Source organism: Poromitra crassiceps (assembly GCF_964638095.1).
Source record: "Poromitra crassiceps genome assembly, chromosome: 1".
In the NCBI taxonomy this organism is placed as follows: Eukaryota; Metazoa; Chordata; class Actinopteri; order Beryciformes; family Melamphaidae; genus Poromitra; species Poromitra crassiceps.
The window spans coordinates 6,754,634-6,782,436 of NC_139623.1; the positions used below are offsets into that span (position 1 = coordinate 6,754,634).

General features: G+C 46.1%; 1 protein-coding gene across 1 annotated transcript; it reads left to right on the forward strand.

Moving 5' to 3' along the window:
- The first annotated feature begins 5,660 nt into the window (after positions 1-5,660).
- Positions 5,661-27,250, forward strand: LOC310773243 (TBC1 domain family member 15-like). Its single transcript, XM_083633130.1, has 10 exons — positions 5,661-5,909; positions 7,749-7,934; positions 9,799-9,917; positions 13,548-13,651; positions 17,799-17,866; positions 18,845-18,991; positions 22,920-23,010; positions 25,751-25,899; positions 26,019-26,160; positions 26,820-27,250. Exons 1-10 carry the CDS (start codon positions 5,702-5,704, stop codon positions 26,980-26,982), a joined length of 1,377 nt encoding a protein of 458 aa, XP_083489256.1. The 5' UTR covers positions 5,661-5,701; the 3' UTR covers positions 26,983-27,250.
- Positions 27,251-27,803: the final 553 nt, after the last annotated feature.

A 27,803-nucleotide genomic window follows, 5' to 3' on the forward strand; every position in this document is an offset into this window, starting at 1 on the left:
GCTATGTCAAGCCTGCTATTACTGACCCCTGCTGATAGGAGTGACTATGATGCTTTAGTGGGGGCATTAAAGAGGCGATTCGGACGATGTTCAGCGGCTAGCTTGATCCGCTCTGAACTGTGCAGTCGAAAGAGGCGTCCTGGGGAACCATTGAGAGATCTCGCCAATGACATTGAAGGGCTCGTTCACCGTGCCTATACTAACATGACCCCTACCAACATTAGCGAGTTAGCCCGAGACCACTTCCTGCAGGCACTGCTGCCGAGTGACCTGCGTATCCAGACGATGCTGGCCCACCCCAAGTCCCTCCTGGAGGCGTTGGAGTTGGCTTCGGAGAGGGAGATGCTGGGCACTGCCCCCCCCACCCCCATGTTGGAGGATGCACCGAGGGTGAGAGCTGCTGACGTGTCGGGGAGGGGCGAAGCGGCGCCAGCCTGGGCGGAGGAGCTGACACAGCTGGTGCGGGCTGCCTCGCTGCGTGGGGAGCAGCGTCCATGGATGGGCGCGAGACTCTGCTGGGCATGTGGAAAGCCGGGCCACCTGGCCAGAGAGTGCCCCAACACGGCAAACAAACAGGGAAACGGGATGGGGAACGCATAACCGGGACGGTGCGACTCCCCGGGGCGGCGTCCCGACCCTGCACAGGCGGGGATATAACACAACACGACCAAGTGGGGACATTACAAACAGGGGAGGGGGAGGGCGGCCAGCAAGTGCAGGTCGTCATGCTGGGTCGGACGGGGACGGGAAACTGCTGGTACGCCCCGGTGACATTTGGGGGGATATGCTGCTCCGCACTGGTTGACACGGGTTCGTCAGCCACCCTGGTGAGACCCGACGCAGTGGGGAGCGGGACCACGGTCTCACCCACCATGGTGAGATTACAGACAGTCACTGGGGACCGGGCGCCCATGGTGGGGGAGGCATTAGAGACTGTGGGGGTGGGGAGGGAGACGCTTCACTGTCCAATATGGGTCGCGGACCTAGAAGACTGCATATTGGGGCTGGACGTGCTCGAAAAACTGGACTGTGTAATTAGCACCAAGCGGGGGACACTCACATTTCCAGACGGACACGTTGTGCAAATGTCTAGACAACCCACCCAGCTGAAACGTTCCCCGGCCCCCACCATCGCAGTCCTGACAACGGAGCCAGCGGCGAACACGACTTCCGGCTGCGTTCGGGATAGGCAACCGGTACTGCCACATGCCCCGCCCACCACCACAGAGGCGCAACCGCACCCCACAACTGCTGCACCACCGGGTAGTGGGGGGGGGGAGGATGGAGAGAGGGTCTCGGTCGTGAGGGAGGTGTGGGAGGGAAACCGGGAGGGGCTATCTGACGTTGAACAGGAGCTGCTGTGGCAAATATTATTAGAATTTAAAGACAGTTTTTCACTATCAGAGGATGACGTGGGGCAGACCCAACTAGCCCAGCACAGCATCGACACAGAGGGTGCCCCGCCCATCAGGATGAGACCCCGACGCCTTCCACTGGCTCGACAGGCGGCAGCGGAGAAGGCGTTACAGAACATGCAGCGGGCCGGGCTCATTGAACCCTCCACCAGCCCCTGGGCCGCTCCAATCGTCATGGTCCCCAAAAAGACAAAAGGCGACTGGCGCTTCTGCGTGGACTTCAGGCGCCTCAATGGTGTGACCAAAAGGGACGCCTACCCCTTTCCACGGGTAGACGAGTCCCTCGACGCGGTGGCGGGATCGTCCTGGTTTACGTCGTTGGATCTACGCAGCGGATACTGGCAGGTCCCCCTCACCCCTGACGCCAGACCCAAAACCGCCTTCGTCACACACGGGGGCCTGTGGCAGTTCAAAGTCCTCCCTTTCGGCCTCTGCAACGCCCCCGCCACGTTCGAGAGGTTGATGGACAACGTGCTCGCGGGGATCCCCCGCCAGGAGTGTGTCGTATACCTGGACGACATCCTGGCCCACGGAGAGTCATTTGAGACGGCCCTCAAGGCGCTCCGACGCGTACTGGAGAGAGTGGCTGCAGCGGGTCTGAAATTAAACCCCCAGAAATGCAGCTTCATGAGACGGGAGGTCAGATTTCTGGGGCACAAGCTGGGGTCTGGCGGCATCGGCACCACGCGCGAGAAGGTACAGGCGGTGGAAGAGTGGCCCACCCCCAGCTCCGCTTCCGAAGTAAAGAGCTTCACAGGACTAGCCGCCTACTACAGGAGATTTGTGAGGGGTTTCTCCACCATAGCCGCACCCCTGTTCCGACTACAACGGCCCAGGGAGAAATTCATCTGGACAGACGAGTGCCAGAGAGCATTCACCTCGCTGAAGAAGGCCCTCTTGGAGGCCCCCGTCCTCACCCCACCCGACCTCACCCTGGCCTTCATACTCGACACAGACGCCAGCAATGTCGGCGTGGGGGCGGTACTGTCACAGCTGACCTCGGAGGGGGAGAAGGTGATAGCATACTACAGCGGGACACTCAACAAGCACGAACGCCGCTACTGCGTCACCAGGCGGGAACTGCTCGCCGTGGTCAAGGCGGTCAAACACTTCAAGTATTACCTCGGGGGCCTCCACTTTACAGTCAGGAGTGACCACTCCGCCTTGCAGTGGCTCATGTCCTTCAGAGAGCCAGAGGGCCAGCTGGCACGCTGGATCGAGGACCTACAGGCGTACGACTTCAACGTGATCCACCGGGCGGGCAGACGGCACGGAAACGCGGACGCACTGTCCCGCCGGCCCTGTGCCACTGACGGCTGCCACCACTGTGAGAGAAGGGAAGTGCAGGAGGAGGAGCAGCTGCAACAAGGGGTGAGATGCGCAGCAGCGGGCCTGACAGCGATCGACACTGGAGAGTGGAGACACCAGCAGAAAGAGGATGCTGACATCAGACCCGTGCTCACGTGGGTAGCGGCACAACACCAACCCCGGTTGGAAGAGATCGGCCTGTGTTCCAGGGCTACAAAGGGACTATGGAGTATGTTTCCTAACCTGCGTCTGTGTGACGGGGTACTGCAGAGGGGGTGGAAAGACGCGGCCACAGGAGAGACACTGTGGCAGGTGGTCGTGCCCAGAGCCCTGCGGGAAACAGTGCTACAATCGGTCCACGGAGCTCCTGGATCGGGTCACTTTGGGGTCAACAAGACACTCTGCCGCCTTCGTCAGGGGTTCTACTGGGGCCAACATGGGCGGGACGTGGGGGATTACTGCCGCCGCTGTGACAGCTGCACAGCACGTAAAGGCCCCACGGGCAGATCTCACGCCCAACTCCAGCAGTTTCCGGCGGGCTGTCCCATGGAGAGAGTGGGGATTGACGTGCTCGGGCCATTTCCTCGCTCAGAGAAAGGTAACCGCTACATCCTCACTGCAATGGATTACTTCACCAAGTGGCCAGAGGCATACTGCCTGCCGGACCAAGAAGCAGAAACAATAGTGGATGCACTGGTGGAGGGGATGTTCAGCAGACTTGGGGTCCCCGAGGTCATTCACACCGACCAAGGCAGAAACTTTGAGTCCCGCGTGTTTGCAGCCATGTGTGAAAAGCTTGGCTCCCACAAGACCCGCACCACACCCCTCCACCCGCAAAGCGACGGACTAGTCGAAAGATTTAACCGCACGCTGGGACAGCAACTGGCCATAGTGACGGCTAAACATCAAGGAGACTGGGACACGCATGTCCCCCTGGTGTTGATGGCGTACCGGTCTGCTACGCAAGACTCCACCTCCTGCTCCCCCGCCCTTCTCATGCTTGGCAGGGAGATTAGGACCCCGGCTGAGATGATGGTGGGCAGACCGCCCGACCTCCCGGCGGACCCCCCGGGGCTTGAATATGCCCGGAAGCTGCAGGATCGGTTGGAGTGCGCCCACGAGTTCGCCAGAAACCAGCTACGGAGGGCAGGGGCGAGACAGAAAAGGAATTACGACGTGCACACCAAAGGTCAGCATTTCACTGCTGGGGACCTGGTGTGGGTGTACAACCCCCAGAGACAGAAAGGCAGGTGCCCCAAACTGGACAACAAGTGGATGGGGCCCTGCAGGGTCCTCGAGAGACTGGGCGAAGTCGTGTATAGGGTCCAGCTACCGCCAAGAGGTAGGAGAGTCGCCCTACATCGGGATAGACTGGCCCCCTACCGTGGCACGGACACCCCCCCAGGAGAAGGGGGTGAACGGCGCGGTAACCGGGTTGACAACCCGACTTCCCCTCGCCCCGCCCCGCCCAATTCCCCCCCTCCCTATGGCCTTTCGCCCCCCCACCCCTCCCCGCCCAATCCCACCCCCCCTGATGGACTGTCGCCCCCCCACCCCTCCCCGCCCAATTTCCCCCCTGATGGACTGTCGCCCCCCCACCCCTCCCCGCCCAATTCCCCCCCTGATGGACTGTCGCCCCCCCACCCCTCCCCGCCCGATTTCCCCCCTGATGGACTGACGCCCAGGCGGGGTCAGGGGCGGACCCGGAGAAGAGTAAGACCCCCAAGATACCTGAGAGACTTTGAGTGTTAACTCGGGGCGAGTGACTTTGAGGGCGGGAGGTAGTGTAACGGACTGAGTAATGGGATAACTGCTATGGTTAAGTCTGACACGTTAATGCAATGTTCTGTGCATGCACTTTATTACGAGTTTTGGAGGGACTTGAACGTTACGGGGATTAACGTTAAACTAGAGGCTGAGAGGCCTGTCAGTCATGTTAGCACCTATGAGAGCGGGTCGCGGGAAGAAGCCCGCCGGGGATTGGCTAAGAGAGAGAGGGAGGGATTGTTTTGGTGGGCTGAATGAGGAAGCGGGAGAGTGCCAGTGAGAGTTGAAGGAGACGGGTGTGTGTTCTTGGAGAGAGACTGATATTGCTCGGGTTTGTTTTGGCGTGGGCTACGGCCAACAGTAGTTCCCCCTCTGTGTTTTATGGAATAAAGTGCGGTAACTATATCCGGACTCCGCCTGGTTTATCGCAACGCTACAGTATCATCAAAATCTTTATTTTAGAGGTCCTATGGATGCAGAAAAATCCAATCTTGAAAGAAAAACAAGGGGGGTGCACGTGGACCCCTCAAAAGTGCCCTACTACATGCACTGGAACCCCTCTTAAGGACCCCAGGACTCCACTTTTAGAACCAGTTAAAAGATATCTGTGATACTGAATAAAACCACTAGGTGGAGTAAATGCTCTCAAATCCAGTGAAAAGTTTTGCAGTGAAGAATACTGTATTGTCTCTACACACAAAAATAGTTCCCCTGGCGTGTGGATTCGCCTGTTTTAATCTCGCTGGCGTTTAAAACAGTACAATTACATAAAAAGATTTCCCCCACAGCATGACCATAATAATATTGTTGTCTCAAAAACCACGAGTGTCCATTGATTCTGCAAGGATTGGAAGGCTATCGCATGTGTCATTAATTAAGCGCATTTCGATGGCAACTGGCAAAACAACACACTGCATGTCCTACCGACGATACTACTAGGAACACATTTTTATAGGCCTACAAAGTTTTGGCTGATAATACCGCGGACGCCACCTGAACCTGAATGTAGGCCAGTCATGTGACCGCACTCCACAGTCTGACCGCAGTTTCCTCAGACAAATCCAGGAGTTTGGTGAGTCTGGAGGAGGGAAGCATCTCTCAGGCAGGGGGATGGCTTGTGGGAACAACGGACATGTTTATGGGGAGTAAAGGCCGGGGTGATTCGTGTGTTTTGACTGTATATTAAACCGCGTTCCTCACCTGTGCGGGACATGATCGCGGATATAGAGAGCACAGATAGAGGACTGATGGAGGCTGAAGGGACTCCGGGACGTGAGAGAGGAGAGGACAGTCTCCAGAGGAGCCTGGCAGCGGTCAGCTGTCCTGCTCTGTCCGCAGCTCCTCTCAGCTTACCCGGGGTCATGGACGCTGAGGGGAGGGTGGACGAGTCCAGGCTCAGGATGCACATTTTCAAAAATGGTATGCTGCTCTAATTGCAAAGCGATTTAATCTATCTATCTATCTATCTATCTATCTATCTATCTATCTATCTATCTATCTATCTATCTATCTATCATCTATCTATCTCTATCTATCTATCTATCTATCTATCTATCTATCTATCTATCTATCTGTATCTATCTAGGCTATCTATCTATCTCTATCTCTATCTGTATCTCTATCTATCTATCTATCTATCTCTCTATCTATCTATCTATCTATCTATCTATCTATCTATCTATCTATCTACTGTGATCATCTATCTTTTCCAATTCAATTGAACTGCTTTATTGACATGAGATAGGCTATAAAAATTAGCCTATATTGCCAAAGCAAAGTCAACCAATTCAAATTGTCCACCCAGTGGGCTGTTTCATGTAGCCTACCTGTAGCAAGACAGGGGTCAGTCAGTTACTTCCTATTGTGTTTACACTTGTCACTACCTGTGACAGTACAGTACTAGTGAGCAGGTAAAACAGACGGAGTTTTGAACAGGAAGTCATAACACAACTGCGTCAACTGGGCGGGGCTACATAAGGTGAATTGGCTACCAAATTGCCATGATAATATTATGGGGGGTGGGGAGTGAAATGAATAGAATAAAGTTGGTGAGAATATTTGTTCTAAGGTTCATACATATTTTGGCAAAGCTGTCTCATTAAGAAAAGCTGACATATTTATCTCAAGCAGTTTAGAATTAGAAATATAGGAGTTTCTTGAAAAAATGACTGTGTGCCGTTTGGTGTTCAGAAAATGTTTTGACAAGGACTTTAAGATCAGAGGTGTTGAAAAGCACAATTCACATCCACAAGTCAAGAGGAAGTCAAGTGATGCTTTGCTTCAGGATACTGGCTGAGCCACAGTCAAACCATTATGTGAAGTCCAACATTCAACTCTGTCTGGACCCCCTCAAGCAAAGAATTCCAGCATGACTGTTGTGATAAAACAACAGATACCATTTAGAGAGTTGGTATCGTTTCTAAGCAGCAGAAGGAAATAGCATCATGAGATTCACCAATGGTATTCATCTGTCATGTTATGGGAACAACAATAAACACTTCACAGAGATAGATCCTCAGCAGGGGAAGTAGCTAGATGAAAAGTGTGAAGCTCAGAACTGTATAAACGAGGATAACTCTGGCTGGGCGTTGGATGGATAATGTGTACACATAGTTGTAAGTCACTTCACTGGGTCACTGAAACACGTCATTTGATGTACTACTGACCCAATGGTAATTAAAAGAGAGAAAAAATATTTTGAGTGCTAGAAAGTAGAAATGACAACACTTGCCCTTGCACCAGGCATAAGATACTGTCGGGCCCCCTGAGTGTGGACAATAAACTGGCTACAACACAGAGAGCCTCTCACGTGACGTAAAACGTCGCATTGAATCTATCATTTCTGAGCAGGAATGTGAAGAGTCACACTCCTTTTCTGTGCCCCTGTAACCTTCATGCACATTCCATCCATACACACATGCTAACTTAAGCTTTAAGAGCTCATGGGTGCAAAACATTACATCATGTCAGATCTCCCAGGAAGCAGGGTAAAGTTCACCGTGGTTGGGATCAGTGATAGTTTTCCAAATTGGGCATGATGGCGCCTCCGTCCGATACCCTGTGATACGCAGACTTTCCTCAGCTGAGAATGTTAATTCTGGCATGTGATCCATATGGGGATTTGTTTTGGTCTAGTGGTGATGGGTTTGGCTGAATGATAATTGCTCAATGTGTGTCTTGACCTCTGGACCGAGAAGGCTTTAGAAGAGTCAATTATATTAAACACTGTGATCACAAGCTTTTTAAATCCCTGTCAAGGTGGTGTGTGTCCCTCTGAGCGTGGCTTGGTGTGGCGCTTCCTGTTTGGCATGTACCCCTGCAGTTCCACAGCTTTAGAGCGCCCTCTGCTGCAGGAGCAGCTGGCCGTTCGTTACCAGGTCATGAAGAGGAAGTGGCAGCAGTTCTTTCCTTCAGCTGTGCGGCTGCGGCTCAACGGCACTGATGGTAAGGGCCTAACACCACACACTGTTTTCTCAGATGATTCCTTAACTCATTGAGTGCCAAGGACGAGTATGTTCGTCAATTGCGTTTTTTGACGGTGGGACGTGGATCAAAGCCAGATCCATCTCCTGTGAAAGTATGGTGGATGTTGAATGTGTAAAAGCTATTTTAGGGACCCATTAGGTGGCGACAGTGCTCTCCAGATTAGAGAAAGGCGAGGAAAAAAGAGAGAAGTCATGTGGAAACGGAAATCGCATCGATATGCATGAAGCATAACGTTAGCTGTGCCTGTGAACAGCAGTCAATCTGCTGCCACAATTGAGCCCCTCTGTCTCCGCTGCGATAGCCCCTCCATATGATTTAGTTGCCGACACCAGCGTCTTTCTGAAAAGTTACATTATTCTCAGCTGGGAGCCGGCGACAGGCTGTGAAAAAGCGGGGTGTAGCGCACTTTTCAGTGCAGAGCAAACGCAGAGCAAACGCACTCGCAGCAGAGCCCCAGAGACACTCCCACGGAGGAGGAGGAGGGGGGTGGGGCACGCAGGGCACTACAGCATACAACCATTGACAGTAAACACAGACCCAGGCAGCAGGCTCGATGCACAGAGACAGGCAAACAAGCTAGAATATCTGATGCCCACCAGCAGTAAATCAAGACCAGCAAGAAGGTGTAGGGTCTGCGCACGCAGGGGCCAGGGCTGCTGGTTGCAGCTAAAAAATATTATTTGGCCAAACAAAATTCCTTTGTTTTCACTGTTTTATTGAAGGAAATTATTTTTGAGGTGTCATTACATCAGAAAATATTAGCTTCAGAGTCAATGATGTGCTTGAAATGCTTCCTTTCACAAAAGGCTGAATATTTCAGATTCTAAATTGAAACGTGTGTTTTGCTGAAATCAACCTATCTTCTCCGGCTGATAACTAAAGAACGGAAAATGATATCAATAAACTTTTTTTTGCAGATGATAGAAGAGAGTCTCATCGTTCTTTGTGTGTGTTCGCTGTTTACATAGTAATATCACACAATATTCTGTGGGCCTCGAGAAAACGCTCTGAAACTCTGGCACTGGGAGCGTCCGTTCTCCAAAAGTGGCTGGCACTCAATGAGTTAAAGGATAAGTTCACCCAAAAATGAAAATTCAGTCATCATCTACTCACCCCATGCCGATGGAAGGACAGGTGAAGTTTTTTTTAGTCCGCAACACATTTGTGGTGTTCCACAGCAAAACACCGTTGCATAATTATCCTAAACAATTGAAGTGAATGGACTTTCAAACGTAAAAAAATAAAAAATAAAATAAAAAAAGATTCCATACTGCTCACCTGGTGTACTGTAATCCAAGTCTCCACAAGCCCTGAGATGCCAAGTTGACTTGAAAATACATTTACACTTTTATTTATTTTCTTTGCTGAAATCTTCACTGTAGCAGGCTATAGTATTAACTGCACCTCACCTTCTTTGAGCAATGTGGCAAACAGGTGCACATGACGTCTTTTCAAGTCAACTTGGCATCTCGGGGCTTGTGGAGACATGGATTACAGTACACCAGGTGAGCAGCTGTGCAGCTTCGCAACAGTGTTTTGTTGCGAAGTCCACAAATGTTTTGTGGACCAAAAACCTTTACCTGTCCTTCCATCGAGTAGATAATCACTGAATTTTCATTTTTTGGGTGAACTTAACCCTTTAAACGTTCTGTAGTGTGTCAACCAAGTCACTCTTGTCAATCATTCTCATACCATCATGTTTTTTATTTTTTATGGTCCTGCTCGCTCTCTCTTTAAAACATCTTTCTTGTGTGTCTTTATCCTTTGACTGTGTAATCCTGTCTCCTTCCAGCTTTGACTGTGTAATCCTGTCTCCTTCCAGCTGAGTTGGTGGCAGCAGTCAGATACTTTGACCAGAGGCAGGCCCAGGCCCAGCAAGAGGCTCAGCACCACAGCGAGGAGCTCAGGGACAGGCTGGCTTTCTTGGAGCTACAGGCACAGGTTTTACCAATTAAAATGCATTTATTTCATCATTGTCTGTTTCATTTTCAGAGTGTAAAGCTGTGACTCTATTATTCATATCGCTGTAATTCCATTAGATTTGTTTTCTTTGCCATTGTTTGGCATTAGGGTTGTGCGATGTCACCAAAATACCCATCGTGATTGTTTTACAGTGAAACATCATTTTGAACGATGGCATCGTCATTGGGGTGGGGTTGGGGGTTGGGGGAATAATTAATTATTTATTAAGTCGCTGCATTGCTGCAATGCCATGTGGCTAGCCGCTGCAATGCGTTCATATTAAGAGGACAGCTGAGCCTGAGCTCTACATGATACCAACGGGCTTGAATAGGCTATTAGCCTCTGCTCTGTGCTACAGCACAGAGCCAGGCGACTGAAGTGGGCAGTGGCTGTCACTACCAGCAATTTGAACGGCGCAAAACAACTAACGTTAACGTTACAGATCCTCACCAACAACGTGTGTGTGTTGAATTTAACGAACTGGCAGAAAACCGACTGAATTACTGGCTGATATAACGTTAGATTCGCGTGGGCTTTTGAACCTAATCTAATGAGAGTTTAGGAGAAATGGCTTGAGAAACGCAGCTGCTGCTGTATCTATATGGAGCGACTCCAACTTTCACTTTGGAAACAGGCGAGTTAAATTCACGGTTGAAGACTTGTACTCACTTTGGGTTGAAAACAGGAAAGAACTTGAAGTTTCTTTGTCTTAAAAAGTTTTCACAACAACACAGCCGACACGCGCGGGGGACGCCCCGGCGACATTAAACAAGCGCCCCCTGTTCAGCGAAGCAGTGGAGTGGAGGAGGGGGAGGAGGAGGGGAGGCTTACCTGAACTGAACTGGATGCGCTTGTTTAATGCCGCCGGCGCATCCCCCGCGCGTCACGGTAAGTGGTCTTGGCCTCTTTTATTATTAAAACGGCACAATTTTAATTCTAACAGATAATGAATTACGATGATCCGATGTAGAAGGCTCAGAGGTCGATGGGGGGGTCGGCCCATCATGATGCCATCGTCCATCGTGCCAACCCTATTTGGCATGATACATATCTGCTAGCTAGAGCAGTTAGACCCAGAGGCGCAGCTTGTGAACAGGCAATGCAGGCAATTTCTTGGGGCCCCAGGCCATTAGGGGCCCTCGATGGCTGAGAAACATTACTCCACAGCAATGACCGCAACTCCCTCCCCATAAACAACCAATGGATGATTTTCAATGACATTGAAACCCCCCTAAAGAGGCCCCATGTCATTGGCGTCATACTCGTATGGTTCATGTACATTCTCTTGAATTGAAAGTGAAACATACATTCAAGAGAATGCATGTGAATCATGCTCGTTTGACAGGAATGATTCAGGGTCATTCACTTTCACTTTCAATTCAAGAGAACATATGTGAATCATTCCTCTCAAACTTGCATGATTCATGTACTTTCTCTTGAATTGATTTTATTTATTTGACACATTTTCATAAAAAAACTTTACAAAAGTAACGTGTAGAAGAACTCTCTTCAACAGTCTCTTCATGTTAGGGTGTGGTTAGATGGTGTAGTGATGTGGACCCAAATGCAGAGGAGAGAGAAGCAGCAGGCAAGGTTTCAGGTATAACAGAAAAAGTCTTTACTCAGGAACGTCAAAATACAAAAACAAAACGCACTAGCCCGAGGCTAGGCTATACTCAGGAACAGGATATCAAAAATACAGAACACAGGACAGGGTTGCTAGTACATACCACACCGGGGAACAGAGAGACAATGAACCGACAAACACCACCCACAGACTCAGACAATATATAGACAGCTGGGAAGGCAGGAACACAGGGCAAAACGGGAGAACTGATTGGTGGGGAGAACTCAGGTAATGGGGCAGACTAACGAGACACATAGGCAACAGGTGGGAGGAATTAAGGCAGACTTAACGAGGGAACATGAACAGGTGGGGAGCAGACAGAGACTACACAAGGAATAAACACAACACAACTAATTTCTGTACAGCATACCACTGAATGTCCACTGAGTTTAGCTCCTCAGTAAATAATCACACAGCAGGCAGAGCAGGCCACACCGTGGCCTGGGCATGACACTTCAACAGTCTCGTCAACAGTGCTGGCAGACATGACCGTTTGTAGTGGCCAGCTACTCGCATCGCTAGCTGGCCAAAAAAAAGAGGATGAGGAAAAGGAAAGCCAGATAGTGGAGCAGACAGGCCTACTGATTAAGCAGTTACATAGTAGGCTACTGAATGCAGACTGACAGACTGAATCAGTCCAGCAAGATCACTGGACACAAATGCCAACTCCAGGACTTATTATCTCAATCAATAAGCAAAATGGCAATCTAGCTCTATAACAACCCCACCCACCCTCTCCACACAGCAAATAATTCACTTATAGTGATCAATACTCTGCTTACAGTGATCATTTTGAGCCTTGGCACACCTGAGAACAGTGGAAGAAATGTTTAAAACTACATTTTATATATTTTTTACTTACAATAGCTGGAGGCCTAACTTACTGTATTTTTAAAGTCAATAACATTCAGTAAATAGCGAAGCTGTCCATTTCATTACTTTATATGTACTGTATTCATGTCATAAATATACAAATGTCAATTACATGGTAATCTGCACGAGAAATAAAGAAAAAGAAGAAAATCTGTTATAATGATCATCTGCTGATAGTGATCAGTTTGACCCATCCCAAGGTGATCACTATAAGTGCACTGTATAATATATAATGTGACAATGTTGAAGTTATTGGGTTATTTATTTAGGTTTTTATTGTTTTTGAATAAAAAAAGTTTAGATTTTGTACTTTTTTTTGACCAATTATTTATAAAATAATTGTGATGAACGCTGGTTGGACGGGGCCCCTTGGAATATTTGCCTAGGGCCCCAACAGAGTCTAGAATCGCCACTGGTTAGACCTAGTTAAGTTAGTTAAACAAACTGTGTTCGCCATTCACCTGCTTGTGCTATTAAGGCAATGGATCTCAAACCTTTGTTTTCACGTCAAGGACCCCTAAACTGCACAAATTAGACCACGGACCCCCATCTGATAAGATTCTGTCCCAGGGTCCCCCATCTTATAAGATGTTTTGCTTTTAGATAGTTTAGATTACGGTAGTTTTATTACATAGAGTTTATGAAACCCATGACCAAAATAGTCATACATTGTCATTATTTATGGATGAAATTATAGTGAAAATAAATTATTCCGCTTTTTGCTGGGGACCCCCTGGAATCACCTCAAGGAACCCTAGGGGTCCCTTGACCCCACTTTTGAGAACCACTGACCTAAGGTGTGTAGTGCTTGCTAAAGTGTGAGCACATAAGAACAGCTGATAGATTGTGCATTCAGACAGTAATACTTTATGTCAGAATCAGAATCAGCTTTATTGGCCAAGTATGTACACATACAAGGAAATTGGCTCCGGAAATGTGCATCCCTTCATCAGACTACCATACTCTCACTATAGATGTATGTATTTAATGGTATAGTTTAGTATAGTTTAGTGCAGTATAGTATAGTTTCTAATATGATATATAACCAAGTCTAAAGTATGGTCTGTTTTTTTGTCTGTGTTTTCTCTCTTCCTCCCTGTGAACATCAGGTGTTGTTTGAGCGCGTTACATTCGACCTGAAGGAGCTACAGGAGGCCATACGAATCATTGACAAGGATGTGCCTCGAACTAACAGACACCTGACCTATTACCTGTGAGTGCTACTGTTACAGTTCTATTACCTGTGAGTGCTACTGTTACAGTTCTATTACCTGTGAGTGCTACTGTTACAGTTCTATTACCTGTGAGTGCTACTGTTACAGTTCTATTACCTGTGAGTGCTAGTGTTACAGTTCTATTACCTGTGAGTGCTACTGTTACAGTTCTATTACCTGTGAGTGCTACTGTTACAGTTCTATTACCTGTGAGTGCTACTGTTACAGTTCTATTACCTGTGAGTGCTAGTGTTACAGTTCTATTACCTGTGAGTGCTACTGTTACAGTTCTATTACCTGTGAGTGCTAGTGTTACAGTTATATTACCTGTGAGTGCTACTGTTACAGTTCTATTACCTGTGAGTGCCAGTGTTACAGTTCTATTACCTGTGAGTGCTACTGTTACAGTTCTATTACCTGTGAGTGCCAGTGTTACAGTTCTATTACCTGTGAGTGCTACTGTTACAGTTCTATTACCTGTGAGTGCTAGTGTTACAGTTCTATTACCTGTGAGTGCTAGTGTTACAGTTCTATTACCTGTGAGTGCTACTGTTACAGTTCTATTACCTGTGAGTGCTAGTGTTACAGTTCTATTACCTGTGAGTGCTAGTGTTACAGTTCTATTACCTGTGAGTGCTACTGTTACAGTTCTATTACCTGTGAGTGCTAGTGTTACAGTTCTATTACCTGTGAGTGCTAGTGTTACAGTTCTATTACCTGTGAGTGCTACTGTTACAGTTCTATTACCTGTGAGTGCTAGTGTTACAGTTCTATTACCTGTGAGTGCTAGTGTTACAGTTCTATTACCTGTGAGTGCTACTGTTACAGTTATATTACCTGTGAGTGCTAGTGTTACAGTTCTATTACCTGTGAGTGCTAGTGTTACAGTTCTATTACCTGTGAGTGCTACTGTTACAGTTCTATTACCTGTGAGTGCTAGTGTTACAGTTCTATTACCTGTGAGTGCTAGTGTTACAGTTCTATTACCTGTGAGTGCTACTGTTATAGTTCGGGTCTCGAATCTGTTTAACTAATCAATAATCATATCAATTTAACATTGTATTATCTAGGGTATCATTTAAGGCAGGGATACTCAACTTGCTTTGCCCCTGTGGCCACTTTTGCAAAATGACAGGAGGCCAGGGGCCAGTTAATAAACAAACATTAATAATATAATTTTTTTTGTAGCGGATTGTAGGTATTTGGGGTGTCAGCCGGAGTTTAGTCTGATAACTTTGTGCACACAGGATAGGTTAAGTTAAGGTAGTTAGTACATAAGTAAGTGGGCAGGGTGAGCAGGTGGCGATATTTGAGAATTTAGCTGGAGCTCAGTCGAAGTTTATAGTTTTCATTGTGAATTTGAAAATGGCCAGGGGGCCACTTGGCACCCTATCACGGGCCGCATCTGGCCCACGGGCCGCAAGTTGAGTATCACTGATTTAAGGTTTAACCGCTCACTAGCTTTATCCAACACCTTGAGTCCTTCACCATAAACTATTAATTGAACAACATGCATTTGGACTGTTTGAACTGTCATGAGTTTCACATTAGCATCACCGTGTTTTGCAAAGTCAGCCAATCATAGTCAGCAGCATGCCTTTTTCTATTGTCAATTCAAATTTAAAGGACGGCTTTACCGTGGGGAATATGAATATATATTAAATCTCACGCCCCTAAGGTTTTAGAATCCATTGAAATTTTTGAAATTGGAGCTTCACTGCCTGACCTATCAGGCATCTCTCACATATTTTAGGGAAGCCGGATGACGCGTTACGCGTCATCCGGCCTCCCTCCCCGTTGCGGAACTCGAGCGCCTATGAAATACAAGTCTTGTGAGCCATGGTCCCGCCTCTAGAGGTCCTCCACGCCCCTTCAGAGCTCTCGACGAAAAGCAAAAGGCAGCCATCTTGTTCACCCGCATAGCATACTGTAGCTAGGTTAGCTTTCCATAGCTCCTTGCCAAGAGACCATATCTCTGGAATGGAAGCACCAAAAGACACGGGACTGGCGGCATTGGAAAGCTCGTCAAATTTTACATCTAGTAGTAGGTGAGTTGAAGTAACGAAATCAACGCTGAGCAATGTACCCATTTTTACACATTTTTACAGAAAATAGTTACAACATCAGATGCGCGTAACTCCTACGAAAATGCCTTAAAATGCATGAATTTTTTTTTATGAAGACATCTCCCGACATATATACATCGGTTTAAATTTGGTGCAATTTGGTGCAATTTTATTTTCGATTTATTTTCGATTTTTTCTTGTTCTCTTGTTTTATTGTCGAAGCCTTCTTCTTCTTCTTTGAGTTTTATGGCGGTTGGCAAACATATATGTGCATTACCGCCACCTACTGGAGTTTGATATCAGCCAATTGCCTGAGGGGTGGGCATGGAAACGAAGGCCACGCGAGCCCAGTGCATTGTGGGAAATGTAGTATTTCGGGTCCCCGCACCCGCCCCTCCCCTCCACCACCCCCCCCCCTCCACACAGAGTGGATTTCTGGTGATATCTCTGGCGGGAAACAACCAATTTCAAAAATTTCAACGGATTCTAAAACCTTAGGGGCGTGAGATTTAATATATATTCATATTCCCCATGGTAAAGCCGGCCTTTAAGTTACGCGTCAGAACAGATAGTCAGTCTCTGGAATTTGATTGCTGACCCTTGACACAGAGTTTGTGGGAGCAATCAGCCAGACCCTAACCCTAACCCTAACCAGCCAAAAGTGATCATTCAGTTTCTGACTGTCACCAGCATCCTGACAGGGTATTGTTTGTGAGTGGAGCAGCATGAAATAGTGCCTTCCTGGCTGGTAGGATGCAGGACGTGGTCTGTAGTCATGTAGGATGCAGGACGTGGTCTGTAGTCATGTACTGTAGGATGCAGGACGTGCTCTGTAGTCATGTAGGATGCAGGACGTGCTCTGTAGTCATGTAGGATGCAGGACGTGCTCTGTAGTCATGTAGGATGCAGGACGTGGTCTGTAGTCATGTAGGATGCAGGACGTGGTCTGTAGTCATGTAGGATGCAGGACGTGCTCTGTAGTCATGTAGGATGCAGGACGTGGTCTGTAGTCATGTAGGATGCAGGACGTGGGCTGTAGTCATGTAGGATGCAGGACGTGCTCTGTAGTCATGTAGGATACAGGACGTGCTCTGTAGTCATGTAGGATACAGGACGTGGTCTGTTGTCATGTAGGATGCAGGACGTGCTCTGTAGTCATGCAGGATGCAGGACGTGCTCTGTAGTCATGTAGGATGCAGGACGTGGTCTGTAGTCATGTAGGATACAGGACGGGGGCTGTAGTCATGTAGGATGCAGGACGTGGGCTGTAGTCATGTAGGATGCAGGACGTGGTCTGTAGTCATGTAGGATGCAGGACGTGCTCTGTAGTCATGTAGGATGCAGGACGTGCTCTGTAGTCATGTAGGATGCAGGACGTGGTCTGTAGTCATGTAGGATGCAGGACGTGCTCTGTAGTCATGTAGGATGCAGGATGTGGGCTGTAGTCATGTAGGATGCAGGACGTGGGCTGAGTCATGTAGGATGCAGGACGTGGGCTGTAGTCATGTAGGATGCAGGATGTGGGCTGTAGTCATGCAGGATGCAGGACGTGGGCTGTAGTCATGTAGGATGCAGGACGTGGGCTGTAGTCATGTAGGATGCAGGATGTGGGCTGTAGTCATGTAGGATGCAGGACGTGGGCTGTAGTCATGTAGGATGCAGGACGTGGGCTGTAGTCATGTAGGATGCAGGACGTGGGCTGTAGTCATGTAGGATGCAGGACGTGGGCTGTAGTCATGTAGGATGCAGGACGTGCTCTGCTGTTTTGGCAGATAGAAGGGTTGCTGCTGCTGTATAAACGTGAAGGCACTGACAAACTGGGATTGAGAGACTTTGGGCTGGTTGCTCATAAGTACTGGACCTCATAATGTTTTAAGTTTGGGACTAGGTCTTATCCATGTCTGAGCAGCCAGCCCTTTATGTTTTTGATAAAGCTTGCTCAGATGGCTGGCATGACTCATCAACATTATATTCTGTGCAGATCTATCATCTAATAAAGTCATCTTTCTTCTTCAGAGGTGTTGAACTAATCCAACTCACCTTGAGAAATATACGATGTTAATACCTAATGTGCTTCCAGGGGTGAAGGTTCGGGCAATCTCTTGGTGTTGAGAGATATCCTCATCACTTTTGCTGCTTTTCATCCAGGTAAAGAAGAATCAGGGTGACATTCAGAAATAATAGCCTACAAATATCTTGATTGATGTTGGCCTCCATATCCCTCTCTGTTATCTATTTCTGTACAGCAAACTGGGGTACACACACCCCTAGGGGTACATGGCAGTACTACAGGGGGTACTTGAGAGAGGAGGGGAAATGGGAAAATGAAAGACTAATTCTTGAAAATAAATGAAAGATTAAAATATATATGCTCAGGAGGCAATAATTGTAAGTCTTTCACTCCATTTCTTATGTTGTAATTTTATATCCTTCAAAAGGTGGGTTATCATTTATTCATTGCGTCATATGCTATAGTTTTCTCTTGCCGTTTTCTAAGCAAAATGTTGTAGTTGGGTGAAGGGGGTACTTGGCTTCAAAAATCAGGGAAAGGGGGAACTGAAGCCAAAACAGTTTGAGAACCACTGCTGTATAGACGGTTTTCACCAGAGCGCAACCCCACAGCACTTCCTTTTTCTCAGCATTCGGCAAACTGCAGAAATATTCACTCGACATCGTTACTTTTGTTTTCGCTGCTCAGCTGTATAGACGGTTTTCACGGAATGGTCAGTCCTGCACTTGAATGTTTCTTTTTTCTTTTATGTCCATAGCAAACACTGCAACAGGAAGTGAGCGGGGGTTCAATTTAGAATGTTTTTGTTGTCAAGTTAAAACCGTCTATAGAATATGTCTAGCTGCTTCCTGCTTTGACTTTGACTTCACTTGTCACCCTAGGCAGCCACAGGCAGCTTCTCCATTATGAAAGAATCCTCTGAGGACAAATATTTGTTTGTGTTGTGAAAGCAATATGTTGCTCAACGCTGTTGAATCAGCACTTTATCTGATTGTCTAGCATGTTTGTTCACTCAGCTTGTCAACAGGAGTGTTTTGCCCATCTCAGCTTTAGTGACACTGAGTATCTCATTACAAACGTTGACTCTGTGCTGTTTCTCTTGTTTTATCACCCAGAGGTCAGTTATGCCCAGGGGATGAATGACCTGTGTAGCCGCTTTCTGGAGGTTCTGGACTCTGAGGTCGACACTTTCTGGAGTTTCTCCTGCTACATGGAGAAGTTCTCCAAGGACTTCAGGGCTGATGGCCTTCACAGGAAAATAGGTGGGATTGAGAATGAGAACAACAATACAAGTTCATAAGCTTACAGTATGTTTCCATGTTGTGATAATGCCATGATTTGTTCACTATTTCTATGGCACACACACACAAAAAACAGCTCAAGAAAAGAGTGTGAAAATGAAATGTTCATAACACTGAAATACATTGAAATTCTAAAACAAATATTTATATGACCATACACAGACTATATGAAGTACCTTTGACAGGTACCTCACATTCAGGACCTCTAGTGGCAAAGCAGGAGTATTGGGGCATTCCTTTATAACTAGGAAATGGTAATGTGATGGTTCAAAGGTCATGAGCTCGAATGGTGTAAAGAATTGGGCTATTTAATTAAACTGATTACTATCCGGTGGCAACCTCCACAGAAGGTCCAGTTAGAACCCGAGATGAGACGATGTCCAAACAAGAAGATTTATTTTGTCTTCATACCCACATCACAATTATGCACCACTTTGTTAGTCGAAATGTTCAGGGGCCAGTTGCACCAACTGGTCTTAACTATGCCTGGTCGTAACTCCTACGTCGGTCTTAGTTAAGACCATGGACTTACGCCTGTTGCACCAACACGGCTTATGTCTGGTCTTAACTATGCTGGTTGTAGCAATGCGCGTCCATGTGAATTGCCAGGGAATGCCCCCTGATTGGATGATGTTGCAAAAAATATGCCTCGCGACCTGCTTGGAGCACTGAGCCACTACGCTCTCTCAGCCACTACTGTAAAACACCCTCCCTCCTCTCACCCTCCCTCGCTCCGGGGGAAAGATGGCGGCGATTGAGCCAGAAAGACAGTCTGAATGAAATTGAATGTAACGTTCCCAATTCTATGTATTACATTCTAAAAAACTAACGGCAACATTTTGGAAGGCTAAGCCACACAACTAGTTAGTTATAATCTAACGTCGTGCTTTCAAAGACGGCGAACTGGCGGTGTTACGACGATGACGGTCAAAAAGGTCTCCGCGGAGATCTGTGTTACAGGCAGGCTCTACGCCTCCTCCTGACCAGGCGTAGGAGTTACGCCTGGTCGTAGTGAAAATAAGGCTTAAGCCGTCTTGGTGCAACCGGCGTAGCTGTTAGGTCGTAAAGTTACGACCAACTTAGCTTAAGACCAGTGTAAGACCAGTTGGTGCAACCGGCCCCTGATTGTTATAATGTGTGGTTTATTTGATGCACGCACACTTAACATCTGAAAAGGACTTCAAACAGCAATTGGAAGCGACACAGTAGCTAGGACTAGATTTTCAGGACATGTGGTCGACTGCCATCAAGGACTGAATGCCCTTGAAGATTGGGGTCAGAAGCGTCATGCCCATTGAAACTGAGGGGGCAGTTGCCACCTCAGATTTTTTGAAAAAAGAAAAGAAGGGGGAAGTAAAATTCATGCTGTTAGTTATTATAGGTAGGCCCAGGGCCGGCCCGCCCATAATGCGAACCAAGCGGCTGCCTAGGGCCCCGGGAGTTGGGGGGGCCCCCCAAAAAAAAAAAAAAATTTTTTTTTTTTTTTTTTTCTTTTTTTTTTTTTTATAAACATAGGCTATAATATTATAGGCTGTGTGTGGTAGTTAAAACATAGGTTGACGTTTATTTATGTTTGTAGTTTAAACAAAAACATAAATACTGTAGGCTACATACAACACAAAAGGCTGATATTTACCTTTTGTCGCCACCTGGTGAGTAAATATATATGTAACTAAAACCATTAAAATTGACAACCGGTCCTGCATGTATCTACCGGTCCTTGGCACAAAAAAGGTTGGGAACCCCTGGTTTAACTGACCTGGCAACCCCTATGGCTGCTGGGTTCTACACGCTTGCTTGACACTGATAGGGCTACAAACGAGCGTCATTGTCATGTTTGTTTGTTTTAAATATTCTTCTAAATATGGCTAAAAGTCCAAAAACGTCAAATTTTCTTCGGCGCTGCCCTAGCGGGCAGCACAGAGAATCCCCTCCTTACAGCACCCCCTACTTAAAAGTACTTCCAGCGCGGATGCCCCCAAACCCCCGCCCCTGGGAGGGGGCCCCTGATCTATATCCTGCTTAGGGCCCCCAGATGGCTAGGGCCGGCCCTGGGTAGGCCTATAGTTTGCATAGCAAGTTAGTTGGCTATACTTGTACTACCATGCAGCTAAAGTTAGCATTGTAATGTTAGCCAGAGCTGTTATGGCAGTGAGCTGTTTGTTTTTACCACCACCACTATCACATGTTATACTGTAGTTAGCAAAACAGTGAATTCCATTTGATGTCTCCAGGTCAAGATGCAGTTCTTTAAAATAATTTGCATTGTGGATATAGTCTTTTATGTGAATAACATTTTGGGTGAAGCAAGATTTAGCTATTTCAAGAAAAGTGGCAGCAGTGTAGAAGCTAGTGTCGAAGTGACTAAGCTAATAACCATAAAAGCACAATCACCAAAATCTCTAAATAAATATACAGTATTCACCGTAATGAGAAAAGGAATATTGAAAAAAATATTGATGGTTAAAACTTAATCATGATATCACAACACTCTAATCCCAATGAAAATTTAAAATGAGATCTTCCTCTAAATCTGGCTTCAAATGGCCAACATTTTAGAAATAGCTAAATGGACTGATTCAATCATGAGTGGATTCAGCACACTTTATCTGGGCAGACTGATTGAATCATTGCAGATCTATTCAGACCTTCAGTTGCCACTGAATTATTTTAGCCGGGGACCTTTGGTCGACCCCTCAGAATTTTGGTTTGCATGACGCCCCTGATTGGGGTCCTACTAATATTGGGTGGTCCCAAGTGGTGGCCAATCTGCCTGATTAAAAGTCTAGAAACTAAAATAATTCTAACAGCAGAACTTCCTGGCCTTTTGTACAAACGGTGACGTCACCAGTGCTCATATTTTCTCTCCCAAACTCGTAGGAGCCTCAGCAGCCCCGACCTCAAAAATCCAAGATGGCTGCTCCGCGCAACAACAGTAGTTAAAATTGTAGTAAAGTCTGTTTATTAGCACTTCTGTCTTGTTTGTGTCTCATTAAATCAGCTGTACACACACACTGTCTAACTTCTATCTGTGTGGACATGTTGCTGCAGTGTTTGTATGTGCAAAATGCCTTGTTATCAACTGTTATTGCTACCAATGGCTAGTCTGGCTAGCGACTGGATCTGACCAAGATCTGACTCGTTTAAACGGATGTGACGCTATTCAACAGTGAACTTCCCAGCTCCCAGTTTCTGCAAATGGAACCCTAACAAAACAGATGTCATTCAACAGATGTCATTCAACCGCCACATCCCAGTTTGTTTGCGATAAAGCAACGGGCCATATTTCAATTGAGGAGTGGGAACCCCAAGCCACAACAGTAATAACCATGTAACATGCACACATTCTGTGCAGTTTAATTTACACTTTGCATACATTTGTTTGCATGTGACAAGAAACTCCTTTGACTACATGTAATCAGTCATGTTATGCTATTTCAAAGCTGCAATTTTGCTCATATATACCTTGTCATTATCACCATATCTGCAATAAAATCAGATGAGACTCTGCAGTACATGCATCTGAAAAGGCGGCTCTGAATTAGGGATGCACGGTATATCGGCAATCACATCGGTATCGGCCAATGTTAGTCATTTTTTAACACATCGGCATCGGTGTTGCAATGTTAATATCGGTCATCGGTATCAGCCAAAATGTTCACATCAAGAGGAAAATCTATGAGGTGGTAAATCTATGATTTATGGGCTTTTCCAAATGTTTTGGAAACACAGAAATGCATTACTTTTTCAAATTCAGTGTTTACATGTGTTTTTCAGTATGTACAAAATGTGATTATCACAGAAATGACCATAACAGCAAGGTTAATATCGGTTATCCTTATCGGCCAATATTTCATATTGGTGCATCCCTACTCTGAATGTGTTTCAGAGTTAGAAGCGGCGGTGTTGAAGGAACTAGACCCACAGCTCCATGCACACTTAGTCACAGACAGCATGGAGAGCTTCGCCTTCTGCCACAGGTACTGTGCACACACTGCTTGCGACCTCTTCAGCACCATTCTTTATTTTCCTCTGTGCATCTGAATATGGATGTGGTCGTATTTCACATAGCCGATCCACATAGATGTGGTTGTATTTCACAATATACAATATCAATAAACCCATAAGTTAAAATAAATAAATAATATTATATTAACAAGACAACATCCTATCACTCAATCTAGAAAACTAGCTGGTGCTGCAACAGCGCAAGGCAAGTGCGCTATCCCTCATTAGATTGTAACTCCTCAATCATCTCCCTATGGTCACTTTTAATATGATCTTGTTACTCATGACTTGGTTCTCTTTTATTTATATATATATATATATATATATATATATATATATATATAGGAAGGAAGTGCACAGGGAGGAAGTGCACAGGGCACTACTTTCTTATATATATATATATATATATATATATATATATATATATATATATATATATATATATATATATATATATATAGCAGCACAGCTGTGCTGCTAGTCCCGGGTGCAGCTGGAGCAGGAACAGCAGAAATAGCAGTAGTAAGGAAATCCAGCGCACACCAGGTTGTCAGAATAGACTTCTTTTATTTAAGTTGCATAGATATGGCAAAACGTTAGTTTCTTTCCATAATTCCTTTCAAAAAGTGAAACTTTCATAGATTATAGATTCATTATACAACAGGTAGTTCCGGCCGGGCAATTTGATTGGACAAGAGGGATCCTACCAGTGCCGATATTTCACGATAACGCACTGGCGCTTCACTGTGTGTAGATCACTCCGCTTCACAGATGCTCTAATCAACAAAACGCTTCACAGCTGTAGAGTAGACAGTAGTAAAGTAGACAGCCTGCAGTTAATTAGGCTGATTAGGCTACATTTTCGGCAAAGCAGAAAGCTGAGGGGACTATTTTTGTTGGCGGAGGAATAAATAGAGAAATCATATATTTTCTCAGCTTTTTGTCATTTTTTTTATCAGCTTTGTTTAATAGAACAGTTGTATAAAAGCAATATCACACGAGAGGGAGTGCTGTTGTTGGCTAATATCGGCACTGCTGTGATTATCTTCGGCACTCGGCCTACGGCCTCGTGCCTACGACCGAATCACAGCAGTGCCGATATTAGCCAACAACAGCACTCCCTCTCATGTGATATTGCTTAATTACACACAAAGTGAAATATTTCTAGCCTTTATTTGTTTCATTTTTCATAATTTTGGCCTACAGCTCCAGAAAACCCCCAAAACAGTATTTCAAGAAATTAGAATAGTGTGAAGAAAATCAGCAGTTACTTCTCAGTTACAGTATGACTGACTCCAGCCTCAATCCACTCCCTCTGAATCTCAGTCAAATGTTTTAAATCGTCTTTGCTTGACAATCTGCTGAAGCCCACGGTCATCCATGGTATTTCCATGATATTCAAATTTTTTGGAAAGGATCTGTATATATATATATATATATATATATATATATATATATATATATATATATATATATATATATATATATATATATATAATATATATATATATATATATATATACTGTATATATATATATATATAAGCAATATCACACGAGAGGGAGTGCTGTTGTTGGCTAATATCGTCACGGCTGTGATTCGGTCGTAGGCACGAGGCCGCAGGCCGAGTAATCACAGCAGTGACGATATTAGACAACAACAGCACGATCTCAAGTGTGATATTGCTTTTATACAACAGTTCTATTAAACAAAGTTGATGAAAAAAATGACAAAAAGCTGAGAAAATATATGATTTCTCTATTTATTCCTCAACAAAAATAGTGCCCTCAGCTTGTAACGTGGCTGGTGTTTGTTTTGTTGATTAGAGCAGCTGTGAAACATTTTAGACAACAGCACGAGCTCGAGTGTGATATTGCTTGAAGCGTTTTGTTGATTAGAGCAGCTGTGAAGCGTTTTTGTTGATTAGAGCAGCTGTGAAGCGGAGTGATATAGCCTACCCTCTACAGCCTAACCTCCCAGCCTCTTCTACAGCCTAACCTCCCAGCCTCTTCTACAGCCTAACCTCCCCGGCCTCTTCTACAGCCTAACTTCCCAGCCTCTTCTACAGCCTAACCTCCCCGGCCTCTTCTACAGCCTAACCTCCCCGGCCTCTTCTACAGCCTAACTTCCCAGCCTCTTCTACAGCCTAACTTCCCAGCCTCTTCTACAGCCTAACCTCCCCGGCCTCTTCTACAGCCTAACCTCCCAGCCTCTTCTACAGCCTAACCTCCCCGGCCTCTTCTACAGCCTAACCTCCCCGGCCTCTTCTACAGCCTAACTTCCCAGCCTCTTCTACAGCCTAACTTCCCAGCCTCTTCTACAGCCTAACCTCCCAGCCTCTTCTACAGCCTAACCTCCCCGGCCTCTTCTACAGCCTAACCTCCCAGCCTCTTCTACAGCCTAACTTCCCAGCCTCTTCTACAGCCTAACTTCCCAGCCTCTTCTACAGCCTAACTTCCCAGCCTCTTCTACAGCCTAACCTCCCAGCCTCTTCTACAGCCTAACCTCCCCGGCCTCTTCTACAGCCTAACCTCCCCGGCCTCTTCTACAGCCTAACCTCCCCGGCCTCTTCTACAGCCTAACCTCCCCGGCCTCTCAATTTATGCATAATCACACAGCCTCTTCCATTCCTTCGAACGATGTGGTGCAGAGCATACATATTCCATTTGTTTGTTTGTGTGTGTGTGTGTGTGTGTGTTGTCCCTCTTTTAGATGGCTGCTGCTGGGTTTCCAGAGGGAGTTTGAACACAGTGATGCACTGCGGTTGTTTGAGATCCTGAGTTGTGACCACCTAGAGCTCATCTCCCTACAAGTAGACCGTGCCCGCTATCAGGAAAGGCTGGCGACAAGACCCGGCACAGGTGAAACCCATAACTCAAATTGCCGATATGACATGAATGATGATACTGTACTATATGGAAGGCCAGTTAGCCCTGTTCAGTGTCTCACATCAGTTTTGTGATTTTTCGTATGATTCCAGACGGTAATCCAGAGTCAGAGGCCCAGGCCATCAACACGGATTTCACCTTTGAGCTCTTCATCTGCGCAACCATCCTGTTAGAAAACAAAGAGTCTCTGATGAGGTGCCAAGATGACGTACAGCTCATCCAGTTTGCCAGCAGGTCGGTCTATGTTAGCTATAGAGACACTGCTTGAAATAGGCCACGCCCATCACGGGGGAAATCGCTCCGTTCACTCCCATAGACCAGCGTCATTTTCCTTGAATTAAACATAGCTAAAAGCTGTTGTGTGTTGGGCTGCGCACACAACAAATATAAATAATCACCAATTCTTTTGTACTCCCGAGCAAAACAAGGAAGCCGTTGAGAAGAAAAATGTGGATCTATCTGTCAATGAAGTAAGTTGGAGTGTTCATCTTCCGTATATAAGATCTTTGTGTGCAGCACGCGACATAGGAGAACGCCAGGATTGGGGGGGAGTTTCAGGAAGCAGAAAGTCAGCAGACAAACGTGATCAGCTCACGTCCCGTTAGCAGTTCAAATGAATGAAGTAAACGCACACAACGTCTCATTATTTGACACTAGCCAATTCCTCCTAGATATCTGCAAAACTATCTGTATCTGACGAGAGTTCCTTTGTTCGCCCGGTTAGCCACGGTTTGTTTTGCTAGAAGTTGGCACGATAGTTGGTCCTTTGTGTTTTCCCCCGTGTTTGGCGTGGTTTCTGAATGATGACGCGTTCCGCAGTGTCTCTATGGCATGAAATATAATCCCAGTTGTAGTTGTGAATCTGTTGGTCAACCCTTGCCTTCTCTGTGCAGCCTTCAGGGAACATTGGACTTAAACAGCACGCTGAAGAAAGCAGAGCGACATTTCTACGACTACTGCAAGCGCTGTGCTTGGGACTATATGAATGCCTGCTGTAGGGCACGCAAGAGCAAAGAAGATCACTTCCTTTATCAGCTTCGTGGTTTATTTTTTTGAAGAGATTGCTTCTACTGAATTCATGTCAACAGTCCAAACCTGTTTAAACTGTCATTTGACTCATAACAAGGGACCTGTAATCCTCATTGGGAGTTTTGATGGCACATAATATTCTTCGTCTTAGTCTTTATACTCCTGTGGGAGGTTTTGATGCTGCTTATTAGGATTGTGTTATAAAATATTGCTGTTTATTGTAAGTGTATTTGTTGTATGGTAGAGTGAACAAATAACAACTGAGGCAATGCAATGGTTCCCCCCAGACTGCCATAAATAACTCAAGCTTTAGTTGAAGGTTTGCTTCTTTGTTTTCAAAATAAAGTTTTCAGAGATTACCTCAATAATGTTCTTGGCCATAATCTTGAATTATATGCAATGTGCAACCACTGGAAGAAAACTGCATGAGAGGCAAGTGTTGACTACTGGGATCTGGTGTGTCGCAACAGGTGGTGTCTGTCACTAGCTGGTGTTGTACTGTATCTAATGCCAGATGGCCTATGTGTCACAGAGGCCTATGTAACAGGAATAGTCAGCCACTATTTGAGCTCTGGCCAAGGGACCATGCAGTTAGGGAAATGAACATTTGACTGGTTCTTAGTGAACCACTATCTTCACTGGTGGAAGAATCACATAAATAGTTAGATCATAAATTACTTGAGTCACAGTATAACTAATTGTGATGTGGTTTTAATGGTTGTTGGTCTTTTAAGTGGTAAAACTGTGTTTTTGATGTGCTCAAGTTATTGCGTTTACTTATATATCTTAAGATAAAGCAGCCAGTAGCCAATAATTTCCTCTTTATCAGAGAATAAAAGTGAGTGGAC

Bases quoted from the DNA above. Each gene is read 5' to 3' on its own strand.
- LOC310773243 (XM_083633130.1), top strand. From the start codon at position 5,702: ATGATCGCGGATATAGAGAGCACAGATAGAGGACTGATGGAGGCTGAA. The intron at 7,935-9,798 runs GTAAGGGCCTAA...GTCTCCTTCCAG, and splicing joins GCGGCTCAACGGCACTGATG to CTGAGTTGGTGGCAGCAGTC. The intron at 9,918-13,547 runs GTTTTACCAATT...TGTGAACATCAG, and splicing joins TCTTGGAGCTACAGGCACAG to GTGTTGTTTGAGCGCGTTAC.